Source organism: Sarcophilus harrisii, chromosome 2, assembly GCF_902635505.1.
Source record: "Sarcophilus harrisii chromosome 2, mSarHar1.11, whole genome shotgun sequence".
Lineage (NCBI taxonomy): Eukaryota > Metazoa > Chordata > Mammalia > Dasyuromorphia > Dasyuridae > Sarcophilus > Sarcophilus harrisii.
Genome location: NC_045427.1, coordinates 433,486,128 through 433,507,797, shown reverse-complemented (window position 1 = coordinate 433,507,797; position 21,670 = coordinate 433,486,128). Strand labels below are relative to the sequence as shown.

Here is a 21,670-nt window from a genome sequence, read left to right as displayed (position 1 = left end):
GAGCTCTTGAAGTCTACATCTAGAATACAAACTCTGGCAGGTTCTACAAAATTGTAAAGACTTTTGAGTCTAGACTGTCAGATACCTGAGGTCATCCTAGGCTAAGCTGGAAGAGGCTCATCACTATGGGTAATAAAGTTTTTAGATCATAGAAAATCAAATGACACAATGGCCACATGTGCTACTGTTTTAGTAATCTTCAAGGGTGGAAGGTGTACTACTAATAATAGGATCATTGATTCTTAAAGTAGTGAAGTAAATTGTACCTGTTTTAAAACCTGTTACTAGACTCTAAGGAACATGGTCTTTGTTTATTCATTGTTGTATCCCCAATATAGTACTTTGTAATGGCTTATATTTTTAAGTCCTAGTCTTATCTCAATGAAGGATGCTACCGATCCAGTCTTTAAACAAAAGAATCTATGCTAAGGCCAAGGGCTTTAGATAAAAGAGCTTGATAATACTAGTGGAATAAATGCTTCAATACTTAAAAGATCTAGGATACTGACACTGGATTAGAGGCAATGAACCTTGGTTTGTATACTGATGATACCACTTACTGCCTATGTAAATATGGGCAAGTTACTTGACTTTTTTAGGTTAATTAGACTAGACAACCTCTAAGTTCTCTTTTAGTTCTGAATTTAAGGTCTTAAGCTCCTTTAATGAGGATCATACTCCTTATTTGATATAGTAGTTTCATGAATTGCTACTGGCAAAAATTCATCACTCAGTGCTTGCTCCTCAACCTTTTTGATAAAGAATCTAACCAAATGAATGAATATACTCTAAATTTTAATATATTTTTAGTTTTTTATATATTTTTATGTCATCTTTATTATCCAACACATCTATCTCCTATTCATCTAGCTATCCCTTAAAACAAAGGATTAAAAAAGAAAGAAAAACAGTAGTTCAGTAAATAGTCTAACACCAATGGCAATTTGACAGTTATTTGGAATATTTCATACCCAAGAATCTCCAACTATGTAAAAAAGGGAGGGATGTGCTCTTTCTTTGTTCTCAGGAATATTGGCCATTATAATTATATAGCACCCAGTTTTGGTTTCTTTGTTCTTTCCATTTATATTGTTGTAAGGTATATATGTGTGTATGCATACATATACATACACACATGTGTATATATATTATAAATACATACACATAGTTTTCTGGGATTACTTCCTCCAACATTAGTTTATATATGTATATTTCTCTGTAGTCATTATATTAGTTTCTTATGGCACAGTCATATTTAATTTCCCTAGCACAATTTGTTCAATTATCCTTTAATCTATACTTTATAGTTTAACTACAATTTATCCATTGTACCTAAAATATATTTCAAAGAAATGAAATGTGTCATCCCCATATGAGCAATAGGGTAGCTACTACTTAACCATTTTAAAGATTAAGAAATTGAAACAGTCTCCAACTGATTTGTCTAAGTTTATAATCAGCAACATTTTTTATAACTTTATATTTTAACAACTCAATTAAAATTTCTCTTCTTGAGGGAAAAGGAGTGTGAAGGATATAAAGAAATACATTGTATCACATGTAGAACTTTTCAGTTTAGTTGAGAGATTTTGTTTATTACAAACTCAAATCTGTTTACACTCCAAGTAGCTGAGCTGTAAGGAGCTGAAGCAAAGTACTGTAACCTCAGTGTATGAGACTCAGTGGCTGATTTCCCCTAGGCAAATACTACCATCTTGCTAATAACAAGGGACAGGACTATGTGGTTTTTCATTTAGTGTTAGGCCATTTTAGATGCAACTGTAGGCTTAATTTATTTTTTCCTTTTTGTTTTAAAGAACTTATTTCCTCCTCTGTTATCGTGCAATTGTGAGTCATTTAGGGAGGAAGCTCTACCCCTTAAGAGTTCAGAGGTAACAACTGTATTTGAAAGGATGTAGGAGGGTTGTACCCTGGCCACAGTGGTAGCCTGGCACTACTATCTGTAGAAGGTGGCACAGGCAGTTTATCCAAAAATTCAAAGACTCATAGGAGAGAGACGAATGGTCCTTAGAAATTGGTTATCAAAGCTAGGGCGTTAAAGAATTGTATCCAACCCTCATTTTACAGATGGAGACATTGAGGCCTAGGGAGGAAATAGGAAATTCTCAGTGTCCTTCACAATTATCTGCCCATAAAAGGTGCCTAACAACGTCTGGAGAATTGAAAACAAGTTTTGCAGTCCACTTTCCGACCTTCTGGGAAAGTAATTGGGCAGGGAACGTGGCGCCAGGAAAGCTTGTGTTTTTTTCCCAGCTCCTTCAGTCCCTCTCCAAGCTGGGGGCCTGTCCCATCCTCCATTCAGGTGAGAGTTATGGAAGGCCCCGCAGTGATGGGGGGGAGGGGGAAGGCGGGAGAGATGGCGCACTGAGGGGGAGGGCACTTCGGCGCCCCTTCCCAGCATTGCCCTCCCAGCATCCCTCAGACCCAACCCGCCCCATAATCTAGTTCCCCAATCTCGCGAGACTCCGCTCAGCTTCTTCCTCAGGTTTACCTACCCCCACTCCTACTTCCGTCCTTTACAACCGGGGTTAGACTGAGGCGTTCAGAGTCTGAGCCCTCATTCCTGCTGGGTAATGTAGTTCTGGCCATTTAAAATTCGTAGGCTCTTCCGGAGCGAGAATGCCCGATAGGCGGCCTAGGACTACAACTCCCAGCAGCCCTTGAGGTTTGTTTTTGTTCAAAAAACCCCATCCCCCTCCTGCCCGCCCCCAATCCCTTGCAGAGACACACATATACATAACAGACACATAGACACACACACATAGACACGCACACACACGCATACACACACGGTCGCGCTCTCTCTCACACGCACACCTACTCACCAACCCACCAGGACGAAGGAAAGCCGTTGTCCCATTCCCCCCTCACTTTCCCTCACTTACCCCCAACGGCGGCGGTTCCGCAAGGAGGCCCAAGGCCTGAACTGGGGAAAGCGGCGCGCGACGGCGGCGGCGGCGGCGGCGGGGCGGGGCGGACGCCAAAGCCGTGACCTCTGACCCCGTTGTTATGTGGGTCCGCCGCATTCCTTAGTGATCGCGGGGCCGCTGCCGCCGCTGTGGTAACGGGCGCATCCGGGGCGCGTGGAACGACCGCCTCCGTCTCCTCTGCCACCACTACCTCCACCCGAACTCTTCCTTCATCCTCTCACGTCCCTTGCCCTAGGCTCGGGCCTCGCGCCGCCGCCACGCGCCCCCAGCCGCCGGCCTCAGTCCCGACGCCGCCCGGCCCCTCGTGCCCCGTGCCCACCCGGTCCGCGAGGAGGCCCCGCGTGCCGCCGCCCCCGCCAAGGAAGAGGAGGAGGAGGAGGAGGAGGATGAAGGACAAACAGAAGAGGAAGAAGGAGCGCACGTGGGCTGAGGCCGCCCGCTTGGTAAGGAGGGGGAAGGGAAGGGGCTCCACACGGGTCTCGGGGTGAGGGGGGGGGCTGGTCTTGCTTTCCTCTCTCCCTCAGACTTACGAGGGCTGGGGTGGGGGGTTTCCACTGCAAGGAAAGCGAAGGAGGAGGGGGAGGGGCGGGGCTGCCCCTCCCCCCCTATAACGGAACGTGCCCCACCCCTCCCCCCATCTCGGTCTTGCTTGGCGCGGGGGATGGAAGGCGGCCTCTTTCGTTGACTGGAACTTCTCTCTTTTGCCCCCACCTTCATGAACGGACCCTTCCTCGGAGTAACAGACGAGAGTGGGGAGAAGCGGGAAGGTGGTGGGAAATATTTAGGCTTATTCATCCCAGTCCCCCTCCCAAAATTTTCTGGTGTGAGTGAATTGTAAGGTTTTTTTTCCTCTCCCCTTTTCATCTTTGGCCATGTTGGAATTCACAGTTAGGTTTTCAAGGTTTTCCTGCCACCTCCCGTCATTCTTTGGGGGAGGGTGGTGGTTATGAGAGCATAGTCTCCATTCCCGAGAAAAGATCAGCCCATATGTAGTAAGCGGAGTGGTGGGAAAGAGCTTAGTTTTAAGAGGGCAGATGGAACTCAGCTGGTATGACAGAGTCGTCCCCAGTTTAACAGGGTGTATGGCAAGGTTTTAGTCCTGAGACTCCCTCCTTGAAGTTTTTTGTTTCCCAGCCGAGTTCCTTCAAACTCCCCCGCCCCCCCACTGGATATAATTTCTCCTTCCTCAAATCTCTTTGCACTTATGCAGTTTATGTTCCATTTTGTTTTGTAAATGCTTTCCTTGCTAGATTGTAAACTCCCCGAGGACAGGGAATTATTCAAGTATTATTCTTCTGTGCATTCTTCCGTTGCTAGTTTGGGTACTCCTCTAATGATATTTACCATACATAAGAATTGAAATGGTGTAGTGAAACCAATAGGTATTTGGATAAAAAAAAAATACGGAACAGAGGTAGGCACTTGGGAAAGTTTGTTTGCCAGTTTTATTCCATATATGTGTCCACTTGTGAATATCTTTATTTTTGTACTCAAGAAGCTTGACAGACCAAAGAAGTATTTCAGTTAAGAAATCCTTTAATCTAGGATTTAGTCAAGTAGAAAGTTTCATTTTAGAATCTAAAGTTTTTTGTTGACTATTGTCCATCTATTTTTGTTCAGTGAAATATCAGTGCAAATTCCAGGTCTTCAGAGCAAGGTCTAGTGAAATATATGGTGAAAAAACTTAAAAAATTGTACTGGTGGCAATAGTAACAGGTGGTTACTCTTATCTCAGAACTGTTTCAGTAGCTAAGTCAAAATTCGTTTTTCACTTTTCTATGTTCACACTGTAGAGTGCTTGTAATAAAGAGGTATAATTTATTTTTAATGATAAATGAATAAATTTCTAACTTTTACTCTTACATTTTATTATGAAGTGAGATTCATACCTCTCAAGTCGTATACAAAAGGCAGGTAATTGATGTGAATGGAGTTGATCTTTGTATATGGGTTTAGGGGGCATTTTTCTTACTTATATCCTGGATACTTCAGTGGACTCCTTGATTACTGATTTACAGGAAATTGAATATTTGTTCTTTAGAATTTTCTACAAGCATTTACTGGTCAGTTTACTGAGGGCATTTGTTGGCTAAGAACTGACAGTTGTTATTAGCTTTTTATTGCTGTTAGCTTTGTCTTGGTTTGAGATTGAGTATTCCAGAATGTGAGAAGTAGAAAGATGTTAGAGATATTCTAGGCTTTCTTTTCATTCTACACAAGAGAAATCTGAGCTCTACAGAAATTAATGGTTTTTCCCAAGGCCATTAGGTAGTTTAGTGTCAAGAGGCAGAACTGGAACTACTGTCTTCTTGCTTCTCTGTGCATTGTTGTTGTTGGGGTTTTTTTTTTTGTTGTTTTTGTTTTTTGAGGCCTCTCTTTGTTATTCTGAAGTTTTTCTCTGATTAAAAAATGAGTATTTATTCCTGTTAATTACATCCTCCAAGATAATTCAGATTTCCTGTGTTTTAGAATTTCCTCACCTGGGAAAAGATTGTAACTGAGAAAGACTAATGCAGATTAGAGAATTTATATTACTAATTTTTCTCCCTCCTAGAAGTAAGTAGAGCTTAGGGTTTTCAACTGAAACACTTTTCTGAAGTTCTTGTGATGATAATGTATTGCTATAGGTATTTAAGATTTTAGCCATGGTAGCCACCCTAAAGGAATTCATTTGCTTTTATATTTTAATATTAATTGAAGCTTCCCTGAAATCTGTGTTGATTGTATTTTAATGAAAATTTAAAAATCTGTTGATTTTGGTTCCCTTTGCTTCTTGTTTTTTAAGAACTGAGGATTGACATTTTGCTTTCTTTTTTTATTTTTATTTTTATTTTTATTTTTATTTTTATTTTTTTTTATTTAATAGCCTTTTATTTACAGGATATATACATGGGTAACTTTACAGCATTAACAATTGCCAAACCTCTTGTTCCAATTTTTCACCTCTTACCCCCCCCACCCCCTCCCCTAAATGGCAGGATGACCAGTAGATGTTAAATATATTAAAATATAACTTAGATACACAATAAGTATACATGACCAAAACATTATTTTGCTGTACAAAAAGAGTCAGACTCTGAATTATTGTACAATTAGCTTGTGAAGGAAATCAAAAATGCAGGTGTGCATAAATATAGGGATTGGGAATTCAATGTAATGGTTTTTAGTCCTCTCCCAGAGTTCTTTTTCTGGGTATAGCTAGTTCAGTTCATTACTGCTCCATTAGAAATGATTTGGTTGATCTCGTTGCTGAGGATGGCCTGATCCATCAGAACTGGAGGATTGACATTTTGTTAGATTTTTGAGGGTATTTGAATTTTCAATGATCTGGTCTCTTAACATAAATGTCATTCTGTTTCTGGTTTGACAGCACAACTTCATGCCAGATTGTCTACTTAAAGACCAAGTAGGCCCTTATAAAGCATTCTTTTCAATCTCATCTTAAATCCAAGAAAACTGGACTCTTTTTTGGAAACCTGAATTTTACATATACAGATGTGTTGTAAGGTATAATTTTGTGGTTTTCATGTCTTGTGTTTTTAAATTTTCTATCCTTTTTTATTTTTTTGAGAGGGAAGGGAGCATGGACAGAAGAATTACTTTATATAAAATACACAAATATTAAAAGACATTCAGCTACTAAAGATTGAAAACTTATTAGAAGCTTTTTTTTGTTAATGTTATAAATGAATATATAGTCCTGAAGGAAAAATAAGACTAATCTAACAAATTTGATTTGAAAGGAGATGGACTGATAAGATAACTAGATTAGTTATCTTGATCAGAGTTCTAACACCCTTTTAGCCTGTCTTAAATTGATGTATGACATCAACTCAGATGTACTAAATCGCCTCACATTATCCCTAATCCTGCTCATGTCAGTTTACTATTGGTAATCTAAGAGAAAAACATTTTTTTTGGTGATGGAGGGAATAGATGGGAATAGAGATTCGTGTAGTGTCAGCTATAGGTTAGGTTATTATGTTTTTAGAGAAAAACTGTTGTAGCATAGGTCTTTGGGTGTATAAACTCTAGAAGGAATGATATTCTTGATTAACTCAGTTTCTTAAGTTTATGTTTCTGAGGAGAAAAAGTTTTTCATTCAAATATTATATACTGTTTTTAATTGTCAAACTAAATGTGGATAGGGAATGGCATAGTTAGTGAAGGTGTTAATTTTTTGGTACATTTCTTCTTCTTTTTTTTGAAAGATGAATGCTTTCCAAATTGATTATCTTTAAATAATCTTTACCTGAATTTGAGAAACTTCATCACATGTACTGTCTTTCATTTTGATTTATGATTTGTATCATACTTTCTTCTTGATGTAAAAAAAATTTTTTTTGAATACTTAATGACTAAAATAGAAAACACACCATAGAAAGGCAAGGTGAAATTAGGAATAGAAAGAATACTATAGAATTGTCTTAAGGTCAACATCTTTTAATGTTTGTGTATGTTTGTGTAATTGGAAGGTACTTTTATCAGAAGTCTTTCAAAGAGTCAATTTACAAAATTTTCACTTAACTAAAACAGGAAGTTTTAGTTCTTGGTTGTGGGGATGAGGGGAGTGAAAAGGAGTGGGGAAATGGGCCTGAGTTTAAATCTCAGCTCTACTCAGGGCAAGTCGCTTAATATCTATTGCTTTTTCCAATTTGTAAAACAGCTAATGAATTCTTTTTTTGAGACAGCAATTCATTTTAATGGTTTAAGCTTATGAGAACCTAGTGTCACTTTTCTACCATGATTGAAACATTTATTGGAATAGAGATTGGAGAGGCTCATCATCAAGTTGGGTACAGTTGGTTTTTAAAGACCAACGTTTGTATACTGTAAGTGGCTGTGATTTGTCTCTATCAGTAGAAGGATCTACCCTGATCCAAATGAATGAATATAGGGTATCATGGCTATATCCTTGTCCTTCAAAAAGTCATAGCCATTAAAGTTGTGATTATTTGCTTTTTGCTTTTTTCTTCCTTTAGAAGAGCAATATTGCTAATATTACTTAACTTCTTGAAGTGAGATAGCATCTGTAGCTCATTAAGAAAATACTGCAGTGACTCAGTTATAGATGATACTGACATAAAAGGGACATTCAGTTAGTTTTATCTCTCTCTTTTTTTTTTTTTTTTTTTTGGCACTATTCATACAAAATTGTAGCATCATATTGCCAAATTGTAAAAAAGCACTGGATGGTAGCTGAAATCAGAATTTCACAACATACTGGCAAAAAGCACAGTTTAAAATGAGGGTCCTAATCAAACTTCCTGAGGAAAGAAAACCTGACTTTTTCTGTGTTATTATTTATGTAGTGTAACAGAATGTAATGTTATGGTTTAGCCACACTCAACACCTTTTTATACTAAATAGTAACCAGAGTTTCAAAAACCTTGTGCTGCATAAAAGGCATGCTAAGAAAGATGATTACTCACTTAGGGTTGAAAGTCAGAAATTTAGCTAATTGCCGCTATTCCAGTACAACATATCAATTTTTTTTTTGCTTGTAATTTGTCTTACCTAACTTCATTTTAATGTGGAAATATGATTAGCAACTCTGAGTTGAATCATAGTTCATATAGGTTCATCAATGTAAGTGGGAATTGTTGACTGAAATGTGAATATTTTACATTTTTTTTAGGTATTAGAAAACTACTCTGATGCTCCAATGACACCAAAACAGATTCTGCAAGTCATCGAAGCTGAAGGATTAAAGGAAATGAGGTTTGTATTGACTTTTTGCCCTAAAAGGAACATATCTCCCTCTATAATGATTGTGTTTTGGTTCTTATAGGAGTGTATACATATGTATGGACAGCTAGGTAATGTAATGAATAGAGTTCAGTCCTGGAGGCAAGAAAACCTGAATTTAGATACCAGCTATGTGACCCTGCTCATGTTGCTTAACCCTGTTTGCCTCAGTTTCCTCATCTATAAAATAAGCTAGAGAAGAAAATGGAAAACCACTCTACTATCTTTGCTAAGAAAACCCCAACAAGGATAAAAAAAAAGTTGGACATGACTGAAAATGACTAGAAAATAATGTATTTATATATCTATTCATATTCCGGACTAGTAGTCTGTGTAAAATTTCTAGTTGTTTTTTTGTTTTTTTTTTTAATTGGGAAAGGGAGTTTGAACATCCACATTTCCATTAAGAGATGGCAATATTCTGGATTTTTTTTTTTTTTTTTTTTTGGTGGTGGTGGTTGTTTGTTTTAAAATCTGAATTTCAAGCAGCTGTAATTTGGGGCTTTGCATATTTATGTAGAGTCAAGTTGCATGTTCTCTTATATTTCTTTTTACTTCAGTCATCAAAAAGGTTGTATATCTGGACTGTGTAGCATTCTGTTGTGCTTTAACTCTTTATACTTCCAAAATTCTTTAAGGTCAGAGAACTTTTCAGAGCATATTTGGCGTTTTTTTATCTACTCTAGTATTAACAGTTAACATCTATAAATTACTTTGTGGTTCTGATAAAATGTATCTCATTTGATCTTTATAGTTTATCTTTACAGTTGTCCTTGATGGTATAGGCAAAGCACATATCCTTTTCATTTTATGGATAAGGAAGTTGAGGTTTAGAAATGAAACAATGTATCCAGGATCTAACAAGCTAATATGTAGAAAATCAGGGACTCTAGCATAGGTCTTTTATCTACAAATCCATTGTTCTTTCTCACTTAAACCATGTTACCAGTAGCAATTCATAATATGAATTCATGATAAGTGTATTTTGGCTAATCTTTTATCATTTACCCTGTTATCTTTTTGTATTTTCCAAAAGAACAGAAGCAAAAAAGGATTGTGATGATTGGAAAATCAAAAATCAGTGGTTGTCTTTAATTTTTCTCATCTTTTTCTTTCTTTATTAATTTTTTTAATGAAGTGTAGCCTTTTCATGAATCTTAGAACCAAAAACTTGGGGCACATTTTAAGATTGGAAAAAGTGTCCAGGTACATTTCTAGTTCTCTTGACTGAGGAAATTCATCCATCCAGAGTGGAGGCATTAAGACAATGTTCTTCATTGGTTGTATCTTATTTAGATGGCCCATAATTATGCTTCCCTTTTATTTTTATGAGCTATTTCCCATCATGCTGCTGTCTATGAACCACTGTGTCAATAATAGCCAAATTAATCCCTTTGGGAGAGATGAAATTCGGAATGTTAACTTGTTTCCACTTCTTGTTCTTGTAGAAATTATGAAACACGCATGATGGTTTGTGATTAGTGAACAGCTTTGTAATTTATAGACAGAGGTGTATAGTGTGTAGGAGTCATATTGTTCAGAGAGGGACTTTGCCAGCATGCATTACTCCCTTGTAGCAGAACTGTTAGAACACCCACTCATTACTCCAGATTTTGAAAAAATTAGGGGTTTAATTTGGCGAGAGATTTATAGCATCCAGTATAACCAAAGCAGAATAAGTAATTGACTTAGTTATTTAGAGATTTTAAGAATCAAAGTTTATTTTGATATGCTGATTAAGTCAGATCCTTTTGCTTTGGAGGATGCTAAGTGATTATATTCCAAATTATTCTTGGAGTACTCTTTTTACTATGCCATGTTGCAATGGGAAACCAGAAGGACAAGGGCAAGTGGCAAACCAATAGTACACTTAGATTTAAATATGCATCTGTCAGTGTTTTTGACAGTTATCAGTTTTCAATAAATAAGTATTTCTCCCACAATGTTTACGTTTTGAGTGGCCTGCTGTAGAGACAAAAGAAATTGAACTGCTGGTATTTTAACATTTGAACATTGCCAGGGTGCTAAATTTATTTTATTTATATATACACACACACACACACACACACACACACACACACACTTCCAGGTATATATAAATTTTTTAAAAATTACAAAATCATAATAGAGAAAAAAATAGTTGAAAAATTCTGATACATTACACATATTAGAAAATATTTCATTATTGTCTTGATTGAAAAGCAACTTTCTTCTTGGTAAGTAACTTTGTTCCAAAGCATAGAGCCTTTTTTATTTTATTTTTTCAGTTCCAAATTTTCTCCTCACCCATTCTGTCCCTGTCCCTTGTCCCATTTCTTCTCTTCCCCCTATCCTCCCATCCACCTATCAAGAAGAGGCAAGAAAGACAAAATGCATTACAAAGATATATAGTCATGTAAAACATTTTTTTATTAGCCATGTAAGGGAGAAAAGGCAAGAAAGAAGAAAATATGCTTCCATCCTGTTCCCTAATTCCATACAGTCTCTGTAACTAAAAGTAGGGAGCATAATTCATCTGAAGTCCTATGGAATTGTAGTGGATTATTATGTTGACCAGTTATTGAGTTTCAATGTTGATCATTCTTACAATATTGCTATTGCTGTGTAGAGTGTTTTTGTTCTGCTCACTTCACTTCATCAATACATACATGTTTTCCTAGTTTTTTCTGACACCATTTCCTTTATAATTTTTTTGGACCTAGTGTTCTTTTATATTCATAACTTATTTGGCTATTCTATTGATAGGCATCCTTCAGTTTTTAATTCTTTGCCATGACAAAAAGATGCTATAAATATTTTTGTATATATGAGCCCTTTTCTTTCTTGGATCTCTTTGAAATGTTGACCTAGTAATAGTATTGTTGGATTAAATGTATTGGTGAACCTCTTTAGCTGCCAGAATTTGTAATTTTCTTTTATTGTTTTCTTAGGTAAAGAGTGGGTGTGAGATGGTATGTTAGAGTTGTTTTAATTTGTATTCTCTGATTAGTAGTGATTTAGATTCATGTAGCTATTGATATCTTTGATTTCTTCCTCTGAAAACTACCTATGTTTTAAACTACCATCATTTGAGAAATAGTACTTATTGTTGTAAACTTGACTTATTTCTAAAATATCCAGAGAACTAAGACCATTATCAGAGAAAATTGCTGCAAAGATTTTTCTCCAAGTTTCCTCTTTCTCTAATTTATTTTTTAATTTATGCAGAAACTTGTAAGTTTTATGTAATCAAAATTATCCATTTTCCCTTTTAAACTTTTCTAGTTTGGTAGTTTGGTCATAAACATGTCCCCTTTTCCATGCTAGATCTGAATGGTTATTCCTTCCCTATTCTACCAATTTGCTTATGATAGTTTTTATCCCATACCCATTTTGAATTTATTTTGATATATGAGGTGAGATGTTAGTCTGTGCCTAATTTATTATGCCAGCTTACTTTACAGTTTTCCCAACAATTTTTGCCAAATTGCTCTAGAAGTTGGGTTCTTTATTTAGGTTTATCATACATTACTCTGTTTTACTATCATACATTACTCTGTTTGCTTTTGTGTGTTTTGTACCTAATTGTTCCACTAATCACCCTCTCTATTTCTTACCTTCTATTTCTCTATTACTACCAAATTTTTGATGTTTATAGTTTTGTAGTATAGTTTGAAATCTAATACTACTACCCCCTTACTTGACTTTTTTCTCTTGATATTCTTGATCTTTTATTCTTTCAGATAAATTGTTAGGATTTGCTAGAAAGTAATTCTTTGGTAGTTTAATTGGTATAAGGAAATTAATTTAAGTAGTGTCATTTTTATAATATTGCCATAGTCTGCCTGTGAGCAGTTAATATTTCTCCAGTTATTTAGATCTGTTTTTATTTGTGTGACAGGTGTTCTGTAATTGTGTTCATATAGTTCCTGTGTGTGTCCTGGCAGGTAGATTCTCAGGTATTTTATACTGTCTATTTTAAATGGAGTTCCTCTTTCGTTTTTTTTCTGCTGAGTTTCGTTGGTAATTCAGAATGTTGATGGTATTCAGAAACGCAGCTGATTTATGTGGATTTTTTTTTTTTTTTAATTCTGAAAACTTTGTTGAAGTTATTCAGAAATGCACCTGATTTATGTGGATTTTTTTTTTTAATTCTGCAACTTTGTTGAAGTTGGTAGTTGTTTCTGTTACCGTTTTTTATTTGACTCTGGGGTTCTTTTTTAAGTTGACCATCATGTTATCTGCAAATAGTGATTGTGTGATAGTTTTCTTTCCTCATTGCCTATGTGTATTCCTTCCATTGTCTTCTTTTTTTTTGCGGGGGGGGGGGGGGGGGGGGGGGGGGGGCCTTGGGGGGGTGGGGGGGGGAGATGGGTCTTACTGTGATAGCAAAGATTTGTGGTAAAATATTGAATTGTAATGCCTGATCATGGACACTCCTGTTTCATCCAACCTTATTGGAAAAGCTTTTAATTTATCCCTATTGCAATGATTTTTGATAGATTCTACTTGCCATTTAAAGGAAAAATCCATTTATTCCTGTACTTTCTAATGGCTGTTGTATTTTGTCTAAAGCTTTTTTTGCATCTACTGAAATAGGGATGGTTTTTTGTTGGTTTTGCTATTAATAGTCAACTTTTCTTATTGATTTCCTAAAACTGAATTACCTTGCCTTTCTTTTATAAATCCATCCTGATCAGAGAGAGTATATACTTTTGTGATTAGTATAATATCCTTGCTAGTGTTTTATTTAAATTTTACTACATCACTATTGATAAGGGAAATTGGTCTGTAGTTTTCTTTCTGTTTTTTATTCTCCCTGGGTTTAGATATCATGACTAATATTTGTATAAAAGAAAGAATTCCAATAAATTTACCTATTTTTTCAGTTTATTAGAATTGGAATTAATTGTTTAAATGTTTGATAGAATTTGCTTGTAAATACATCTGGTTTGGGGTTTTTTCCTTTAGGGAGCTTATTTAAGGCTTTCTGAATTTCTTTTTCTAAGATAGGATTGCTTAGGTATTCTATTTCCTGTCTTGTTAACTTGGAAAATTCAGATTTTGAAAATGTCTTCTTTCATTTGGATTGTCATTTTTATTTATTTATTTATTTTTTGGCATATAGTTGGATGAAATGGCTTCCTAATAAATTGCTTTTATTTCCTCTTCATTGTTTATAAATTTACTTTTTTTGTGTTTGATATTAATGATTTGGTTTTCTTTTTTTTTCTCAGTTTAGCCATGATCTGTCCATTTTATTGTTTTTAAACCTTAAACCCAGCTTCTAGTTTTATTTATTAGTTCAGTTTTTTTTTTTTTTTTTTTTTACTTTCAGTTTTGTTCATCTCTCTTTTAATTTTCAGGATTTCTGTTTTGATGTGTAATGGAGGGTTTTAATGTATTTTTCTATTCTAGTTCATACCCATTTCTTGATCTGCTCTTTCTCTCTTATTCATGTGAGCATTTAGAGATTAATTTTATTTTAATTATTCATTTGGCTACATCCCACAAATTTTGGAATGTTGTCTCATTGTTGTCATTAACTTGAATGAAATTATTGTTTCAATGATTTTTTTTTGATTCACTCATTTTGAAAAATTAAATTATTTAGATTTCCTGTTAATTTTTATTTTATACTTTAAAAACCCTTTATTAGTTGTAATTTTATTGCATTATGGTCAGAAAGAGATGAATTTAATTTTTCTATATTTGTGAAGTTTTTATGGTCAAATAGATGGTCAATTTTTGTGAAGATGTTATATATAACTGAATTGGTACACTTTCTGTTCCTATTCATTATTTTCTAGAGAGCTTTATCTAACTTTTCTAAAACTCTATTTAACTCCTAAATTCTTTTTTAATTTAATTTATCTACTTCTGAGATAACTAATAGAACATCTCCAGTCTCACATCTCCATCTGCCATTAAGACATCTCAAATTGAGCATTCAGTAGATATCTTAAGCTCAGTATGTCTATAATTCATTATTTTCCCTATAACTTTCATTTCCCATCCTAATTCCCTTTCTCTCAGTCCTTAAGGCTTGAAATCTAGATGTTATCCTTAGCTTCTATTTCCTTATATAATTTGTTGTCAAGGCCTGTCAATTTCACTTTTGCAACATCTCTAATATACACTCTTCTCTGACAGTGCTACCACTCTAATGCAGGCCTTTATCACCTCACGTCTTGACTATTGCATGTTATAATATTACCTGCTGGTGGGTTTCCTTGCTACAAGTCTCTGTCCATTCCAATCCATCTTTTCATCCATTCAAAAAAGTAATGTCATTTGCTATCCCTATCCCCCCACTCAATAAACTCTAGTGTTTGCTCTATTGCCTCTAGGACCAAAATACAAAATGCTTTATTTGACATTCAAAGTTCTTCATAACCTAAGTCCCTTCTATTTTTCTAGTCTTCTTTATTCTTAACTCCCTGTCTCATATTCTTTAATCCAATGATACTGGCATCCTGAATGTTCTACAAACAAGATATTCTATCTCTAGGCATTTTCTCTGGTTGTCCCCCATTGACTTGCTTCCCTCTTCTGCTTTGATTTCTGACCTCTAACTTTTAAATCCCAACTGAAATCTCATCTTTTACTGGCAACCTTCCCTAATTCCTCTTGATTCTAGTATCTTTCCTCTGTTAATAATTTTTCTATGTATTTCATATATATATATATATATATATATATATATATATATATATGATATTGTCTCATATTAAATTGTGAGGTTTTTGAGGGTAGGGACTGTCTTTTGCTTTTTTTTTTATCTGTTTACATAGCATAATGCCTGGGCACATAGAATCATACTTGATTAATTAAACTTCTAAGTGTTCTAAGTGATAATAAAATTGTATCCTCTCCCCTTAGAAGAATGTAAACAGCTTACCCCTTATGATTTCTCCCCAATTTTTACATTTTTATGCTGCTGGTGTACTATGTTTACATATCATATTTTCTATTTAGCTCTGTTTTTTTTTTTTTTTTCATCAGAAATATTCAAAAGTCTTCTATTTCAGTAAATGTTCATTTGTTGGCTTTATGGATTTATACTGTTTTGCTGGATAGGTTATTCTTGGCTCTGATCCTATTTTCTTTTGCCTTCTAGAACATCATACTTTAAGCCTCCCATTCCTTTTTAGAGGTGGTTGCTAAATCTTGTGTAATCTTGACTTTGGCTTTTCAGTGTTTGAATTTTTTTCTTTCTTCCTGCTTACAGTTATGTGGGTTTTGGGGGGTTTTTTTTTTTTTTGATTTAGCAGCTCTGATTTTGGTTATAATATTCCCAAGAGTTTCATTTTGATATTTCTTCCAGGAAGTGACTGATAACTTTGAATTTCTGCTCTCCCCTCTGTTCTAAGATAATATATATAGTCAATTTTCCTTTTTTAATTTCTTGAAACATAATGTCTAAGCTCTCTCTCTTTTTTTTTTTTTTTCCCTATTCTGGCTTTTAGTGGTTCAGTGATTCTTAAATTATTTCTCCTTGAAACGTGATTTCCAGGTTAATTGGTTTTCTATGAGATGTTTCATATTCTTTTCCTAGTTTTTTTTTTTTTTTAACCTTTTAACTTATTTTATTTTTTCTTGGTGTCTAATATTATCATTGGCTTCCATTTGAGCAATTCCAGTTTTCAAGGAGTTATTTTTTCCAGTAACGTTAGTTATTCTTTTTTCATTGTTTTCTTTCATAATTCTTAATTCTTTTCCTATTTTACTTTACTATTCTTATTTAGTTTTTGAAAAAAAAAATTTTGGGTTTTTTTTAATGACTTTATTTAGCTCCTCTAAGAATTCTTAAGTATTCTAAAAACTAGAGACCAATTTGCCAACATTTGCTACATTATGGAGAAAGCAAAAGAGTTCCAGAAAAATAACTACTTTTGCTTCGTTGATTACACTAAAACCTTTATGTGGATCACAACCTATGACAAGTCCTCAAAGAGATGGGAATACTGATCATCTTGTCTCCTGAGGAACCTGTAAATAAATGGGCCAAGAAGCAGAAGTTTGGAACAGTTGATTGGTTTAGATTGGTAAAAGAATATGACAAGGCCATATATTGTCATCTATTTATTTAATGTTAGGTTGGATGAATCAAAATCTGGAATTAAGGTTGCTGAGAGAAATAACAATCTCAAATATGTCGACAATACCACTCTCATGATAGAAAGTAAAGAGTAAGAATTGAGAAGTCTTTTGATGAAGGTAAAAGAGGAGAATGTAAAAGCTTATTTGAAGCTTAACATTAGAAAAACTAAGATCTAGAAAAACTGTCATATTCTGGTAAATAGAGGGCAAAGAAATGGAAACTGTATCAGATTTTTATATTCTTGGGCTTCAAGGTCACTGCAGATGGTGACTGCAACCATAAAATTAAAAGACATTCCTTCCTTAGAAGGTACATCTGGATATATGGTACATCTGGACAGCAAACTAAAAAGTAGAGAACATCACATTTCCTACAAAAATGTGTATAGTCAAAGTTTTGTTTTTTTCAATAGGAATATACAGCTGTGAGAGTTGGACTATAAGGAAAGCTGAGTACCGCAGAATCGACATTTTCAGATTGTGTTGCTGGGGAAGACTTTTGAGAGTCCCTTGGACAGTAAGGAAATCAAATCAGTCTGTTTTTAAAGAAATTAATTCAGAGTACTGAAGCAGAAGTTTAAAATTTTTGGCTACTAATGAAAAATTGGAACTCATTGGAAAAGATCCTGATGTTGAGAAAGACTGCAGGCAAAAGTGAAGAGAGATGGCAGTGAATAAGATGGATAGTATCATGAAAACAGCAAACATGAACTTGAACAGATTTTGAGAGAGAGTGGAGGATAGAAAGGCCCAGTGTGCTATGTAGGTCAAAAAAAGTTGGACACAACGGAACAACTAAAACAAAAACAATAATTCTTGTTGGAATTGTATCTAATTTCTTTAAGGCTTTGTAGATGCTTTTAAGTCACTGTCTTCTGTATTTGTATCTTGAGTTTCCTTTCTTGTTACCATTATTATAACTTTATATGATTGTGTTCTTTTTTTGTTTGCTCATCCTTCCAACAAATGTTTTTGAATTTGAACTATATTTTAGTATTGGTTTCTCTCCTTATTTCTGGGAGTGATTTCTGAACTGAGTATTTGTCTTTTATGTCCTTCTGTCTTACTCAGTAATATAATCCAGGGTGATCCAGGGAAAGATCTACTCATCCCCAGTTTTGGATTTGTAAGCTTTTGCCTAGATAAGTTTCAGTAGACTGTTGCTGGACTTAGTCATCATTAGGCAATTGAGAGATTATGTGAGTTCAGAGAGACTCAGCTGCTGGCTCCTCTTTGGTCTTTATTTTCTGGCCTAATTATGCCACTGCAGTCTGTTATGCAGGGCTAAAGTTCAGAACCAAATCCCTTACTTGACTTTTAGACTTAGGGCCACATAGCTAAATTTTTTGGAAATTGTTTTTTTACCCTGTATTTTATTTAGCTTAGGTCCTTTTCACTCAAGAATGCCCCCCTCCACCCTAGAATTGTGAGTTTTAACTGTGTAATGAGTGACAAAGCTACTATCTTTCACCTGTTCCTGCTTCCAGTACTGGTTCAGAGATTCTCTGGGATCTCCTTCTCTCTGGGGTTCCTACCCTTTTTAGTATTCATGTATGCTGGATGGTCCCCATATCTGTGCTCTTGCTCAGCTCCATCCCAGCATCTGAATACTTTTCTATCTCCCCAAGCTGCTCTAGGTGAGAATATGACTCATGGTGACTTTATCTTAGTTTTTCCTGATCAAAATTCATGCTGGCATGAATTTTCTAGGTTGTTGTGGAAAATGTATTGAATGGGAAAAAAGGCTTATTCTAAATGGTGATCATCAACAAAAAGAAATAGAAAAAAAATGCACAAACAAAAATTTTTAAAAATTTCTTTGTTTTTTTTTCATTTGTATAGGTCCAAAAGAAAAAAAAATGAAAAAAGTGAAATTCATGTTTTCAAATTGACTCCTCTTTTTATGGTGTATTGCATTCATGAAGATTTTTTGTGTCTTTTTGTTTTTAAGTTCAAAAAGAAGAAAAAAATTGTGGAGCTGCTTTTTAGTTTACTTTCAGTCAAGTTTTTGAACTTAAAATCATTGACTTTCAGCATACCTGATTTTTATTATCTAATGCCAACAAACATTAATAGCCTATACAGGTGTTATTGAAAATATTGACTGGTGTTTGGATAGCAGTGTAGTGGGGGGAAAAACATACTAGGAGTTCCATTTAGTAATTAATTATAAGGTCATAGATCTATAACTAAAAGGGACCTAATACCATCTATTACAATGTTTTTACTTTACAGATATGGAAATTAGGTCTAAAGTAATTAAGTGGCTTGACTAGCAACACAAGAGTGTTTTTTCTGTTGTTGTTGTTTTCTGTTTTTAAATAGCCTTTTATTTACAGGTTATATGTATGGGTAACTTTACAGCATTGACAATTGCCAAACCTCTTGTTCCAATTTTTCCCCTCCTTCTCCCCACCCCCTCCCCCAGATGGCAGGATGACCAGTAGATGTTAAATATGTTAAAATATAAAATATAAATTAGATACACAATAAGTATACGTGACCAAACCATTATTTTGCTGCACAAAAAGAATCAGACTCTGAAATAGTGTACAATTAGCCTGTGAAGGAAATCAAAAATGCAGGTGGGCAAAAATATAGGGGATGGGAATTCAATGTAATGGTTTTTAGTCATCCCAGAATTCTTTCGCTGTGTGTAGCTGTTCAGTTCATTACTACTCCATTGGAACTGATTTGGTTCATCTCATTGCTGAGGATGGCCAGGTCCATCAGAATTGGTCATCATATAGTATCAACACAGAGTTTTTAAAGGTGAGATCTTCAATTTTGCTCATATTTAATTTACTATAGTTTAAATTAAATTACATGGCACAAATGTTTCCTCATGTAACATTTGTCAGTACATTGAGAAATATAATCCATTGAACTAATCTTCATTTGATCCTGCTGAATTTCTTTGATAGGGAGTAATTATCTTGAGATTCTTCCATATCTTATTTCTTTGCTACCTGACTTGATAAGAGTCTTACAGGGTCTTAGTGAATAAAATGTATGTGGATTATATTCCTTTTCATTCTTGTCTGTTGCAGTGGGACATCCCCCTTGGCTTGCCTCAATGCTATGCTTCATTCCAATTCTCGAGGTGGTGAGGGACTCTTTTACAAACTTCCTGGACGAATCAGCCTTTTCACACTCAAGGTAAGTTGTTGCCTTTGGTCCTTGTGAATAGATTGTAGAATTTAATTATATCAGATACAAAAAGTTCTCGCTTATATTGGAAGTAGACCGTTCCACAGACCTCTCTGTAAAGGGGTTTTTATGTAATGCAAATTATCCCACCCACTTCACCTAGCCTATATAACAAAAAGCATACACAAAATAATACCATTGTATAAGTCATAAAATTTACTAAAATCCAGACATATTAAATAGTGTACCATGATGATAAACAGAATTATGAAAAGAAAAATAAAGCTAATAATAAAGAAGAGATAGTACTGTACAATAAAGTTAACAAAGTATCCTGTAACCTAGTCCTTATCACCAGTGGTTGGCTGAATAACTTTTTTCATGAAGCCATCAAAAGAGAGTTTTTTTTCCCCCCCATATATCTGACGAAAGCAAACAATATTATCCTCAACTAGTTTTTGAACTTCTAAAAATCTGGAACTATTTGGATTCATCTTTAAAGTTTAAGAAAAAAATTCACTCACATGATGAAATGCTTCTGTCAACCATTTTGTGGTGAATCTTTTTGGTTCAGCCTCTGGTTCAGCCTCAGTTCTAAAGCTTCCCTTTCTTTTGAGGTCTTTGCAGCTAAGCAGCTCAATCAGGTCCTCATTCAGAATCCTCATTCAGATTTCTTCCAGAATTCTTCACAAAGTTGAATTTGCATAATGTGAATTTTACATAAAATTATAAAGTAAGAACTCTCTATACTATCTCTAATGCATATATTTATACTTTTGTTTGCTATAGAAATGTCAACTTGATAAGGGCTGGAGTAATGAGGAATATTTATATAAAGTAAGAGCCTACACTGTGCAAAACAATGATTGACAATAACTATTTCAAATATATGAAATTTAAATATGATTTTAGGAGTTTTTAAGTAGTAAGGGATATGTAGATATTTACTTATTTACTGATTGATATCCAAATTAGCTTTGTGATGTTATTGAAGTCATTTGATTTCTCCATTTCCCTATTTGGAGGACTAAGTGATTTCTTAGGTTCCATCCAGTTTTACTATTATTTGATGTACCATTGTTTAATTTTGTATCAAAAGCAGAACTTCATTCATTCACATAAATTATTATACTTGATAAACATTATAAGTGACCCTAATTAATGAATATGGTCATTATCTTTCTAAATTACTTCACTTTTGTGATAGTTGGCATAATGCATAGAGTGGATGACCAGTAATTAGAAAAATGAAGTTTTGCATCCTACTTTAGTAGCACACTTAATAGCACTTATGACCCTAGAGAAATCATTTAATATCTGAGGTTCTTCATCTGTAAAATAGGGATATCAACACCAATTTCAAAAAGTTTTTGTTTTACCTTTATAAAGCTTTAGGTATTATATAAATATTACATATGATTATTATTTATGAAAGGTGAAAATGGTCTTAAAGGCATAATACTCAAAAACTTTGTTGACATATTTAAAAATTGGAATGTAATAAAAATAATGGCACAGTCTTTTACACGTTACATGATTAAAAATACATATAAATACTGTTGTTACTGGGTCTTTACCCTCCTCTAGGCCGAGCAAGCTGCAGACCTCAGAGTAGAAGCTATGGGGCAATGCAGTGATCCTTTTCTGATCACATTTGTTGTACCAGAAGATACACAACATATAAGGCATTTTACCTTGACAAACTTTGCTTGTGGAAAAGGGTTTCATCTTATGAGCTG

At 34.7% G+C, this 21,670-nt stretch overlaps 1 protein-coding gene and 1 long non-coding RNA gene across 8 annotated transcripts in view; one reads left to right on the top strand and one right to left on the bottom strand.

Moving 5' to 3' along the window:
• LOC116421718 overlaps positions 1–2,995 on the bottom strand; it is a 36,100-nt gene extending 33,105 nt beyond the window's left edge. The window contains exon 1 of the long non-coding RNA XR_004232212.1: positions 2,907–2,995. This is a non-coding gene — a long non-coding RNA (uncharacterized LOC116421718). The remainder of the gene's footprint in view (positions 1–2,906) is intronic.
• ASXL1 (ASXL transcriptional regulator 1) overlaps positions 2,768–21,670 on the top strand; it is a 63,429-nt gene continuing 44,526 nt past the window's right edge. The window contains exons 1-4 of one of the 7 annotated variants that reach the window (XM_031954109.1): positions 3,644–3,774; positions 8,590–8,672; positions 17,195–17,298; positions 19,832–19,940. In XM_031954109.1, coding sequence (XP_031809969.1) covers positions 19,863–19,940 — 78 coding nt within the window. In that variant the 5' untranslated portion in view covers positions 3,644–3,774; positions 8,590–8,672; positions 17,195–17,298; positions 19,832–19,862. The other 6 variants (XM_031954106.1, XM_031954104.1, XM_031954103.1 and 3 more) reach the window with 6 other exon arrangements.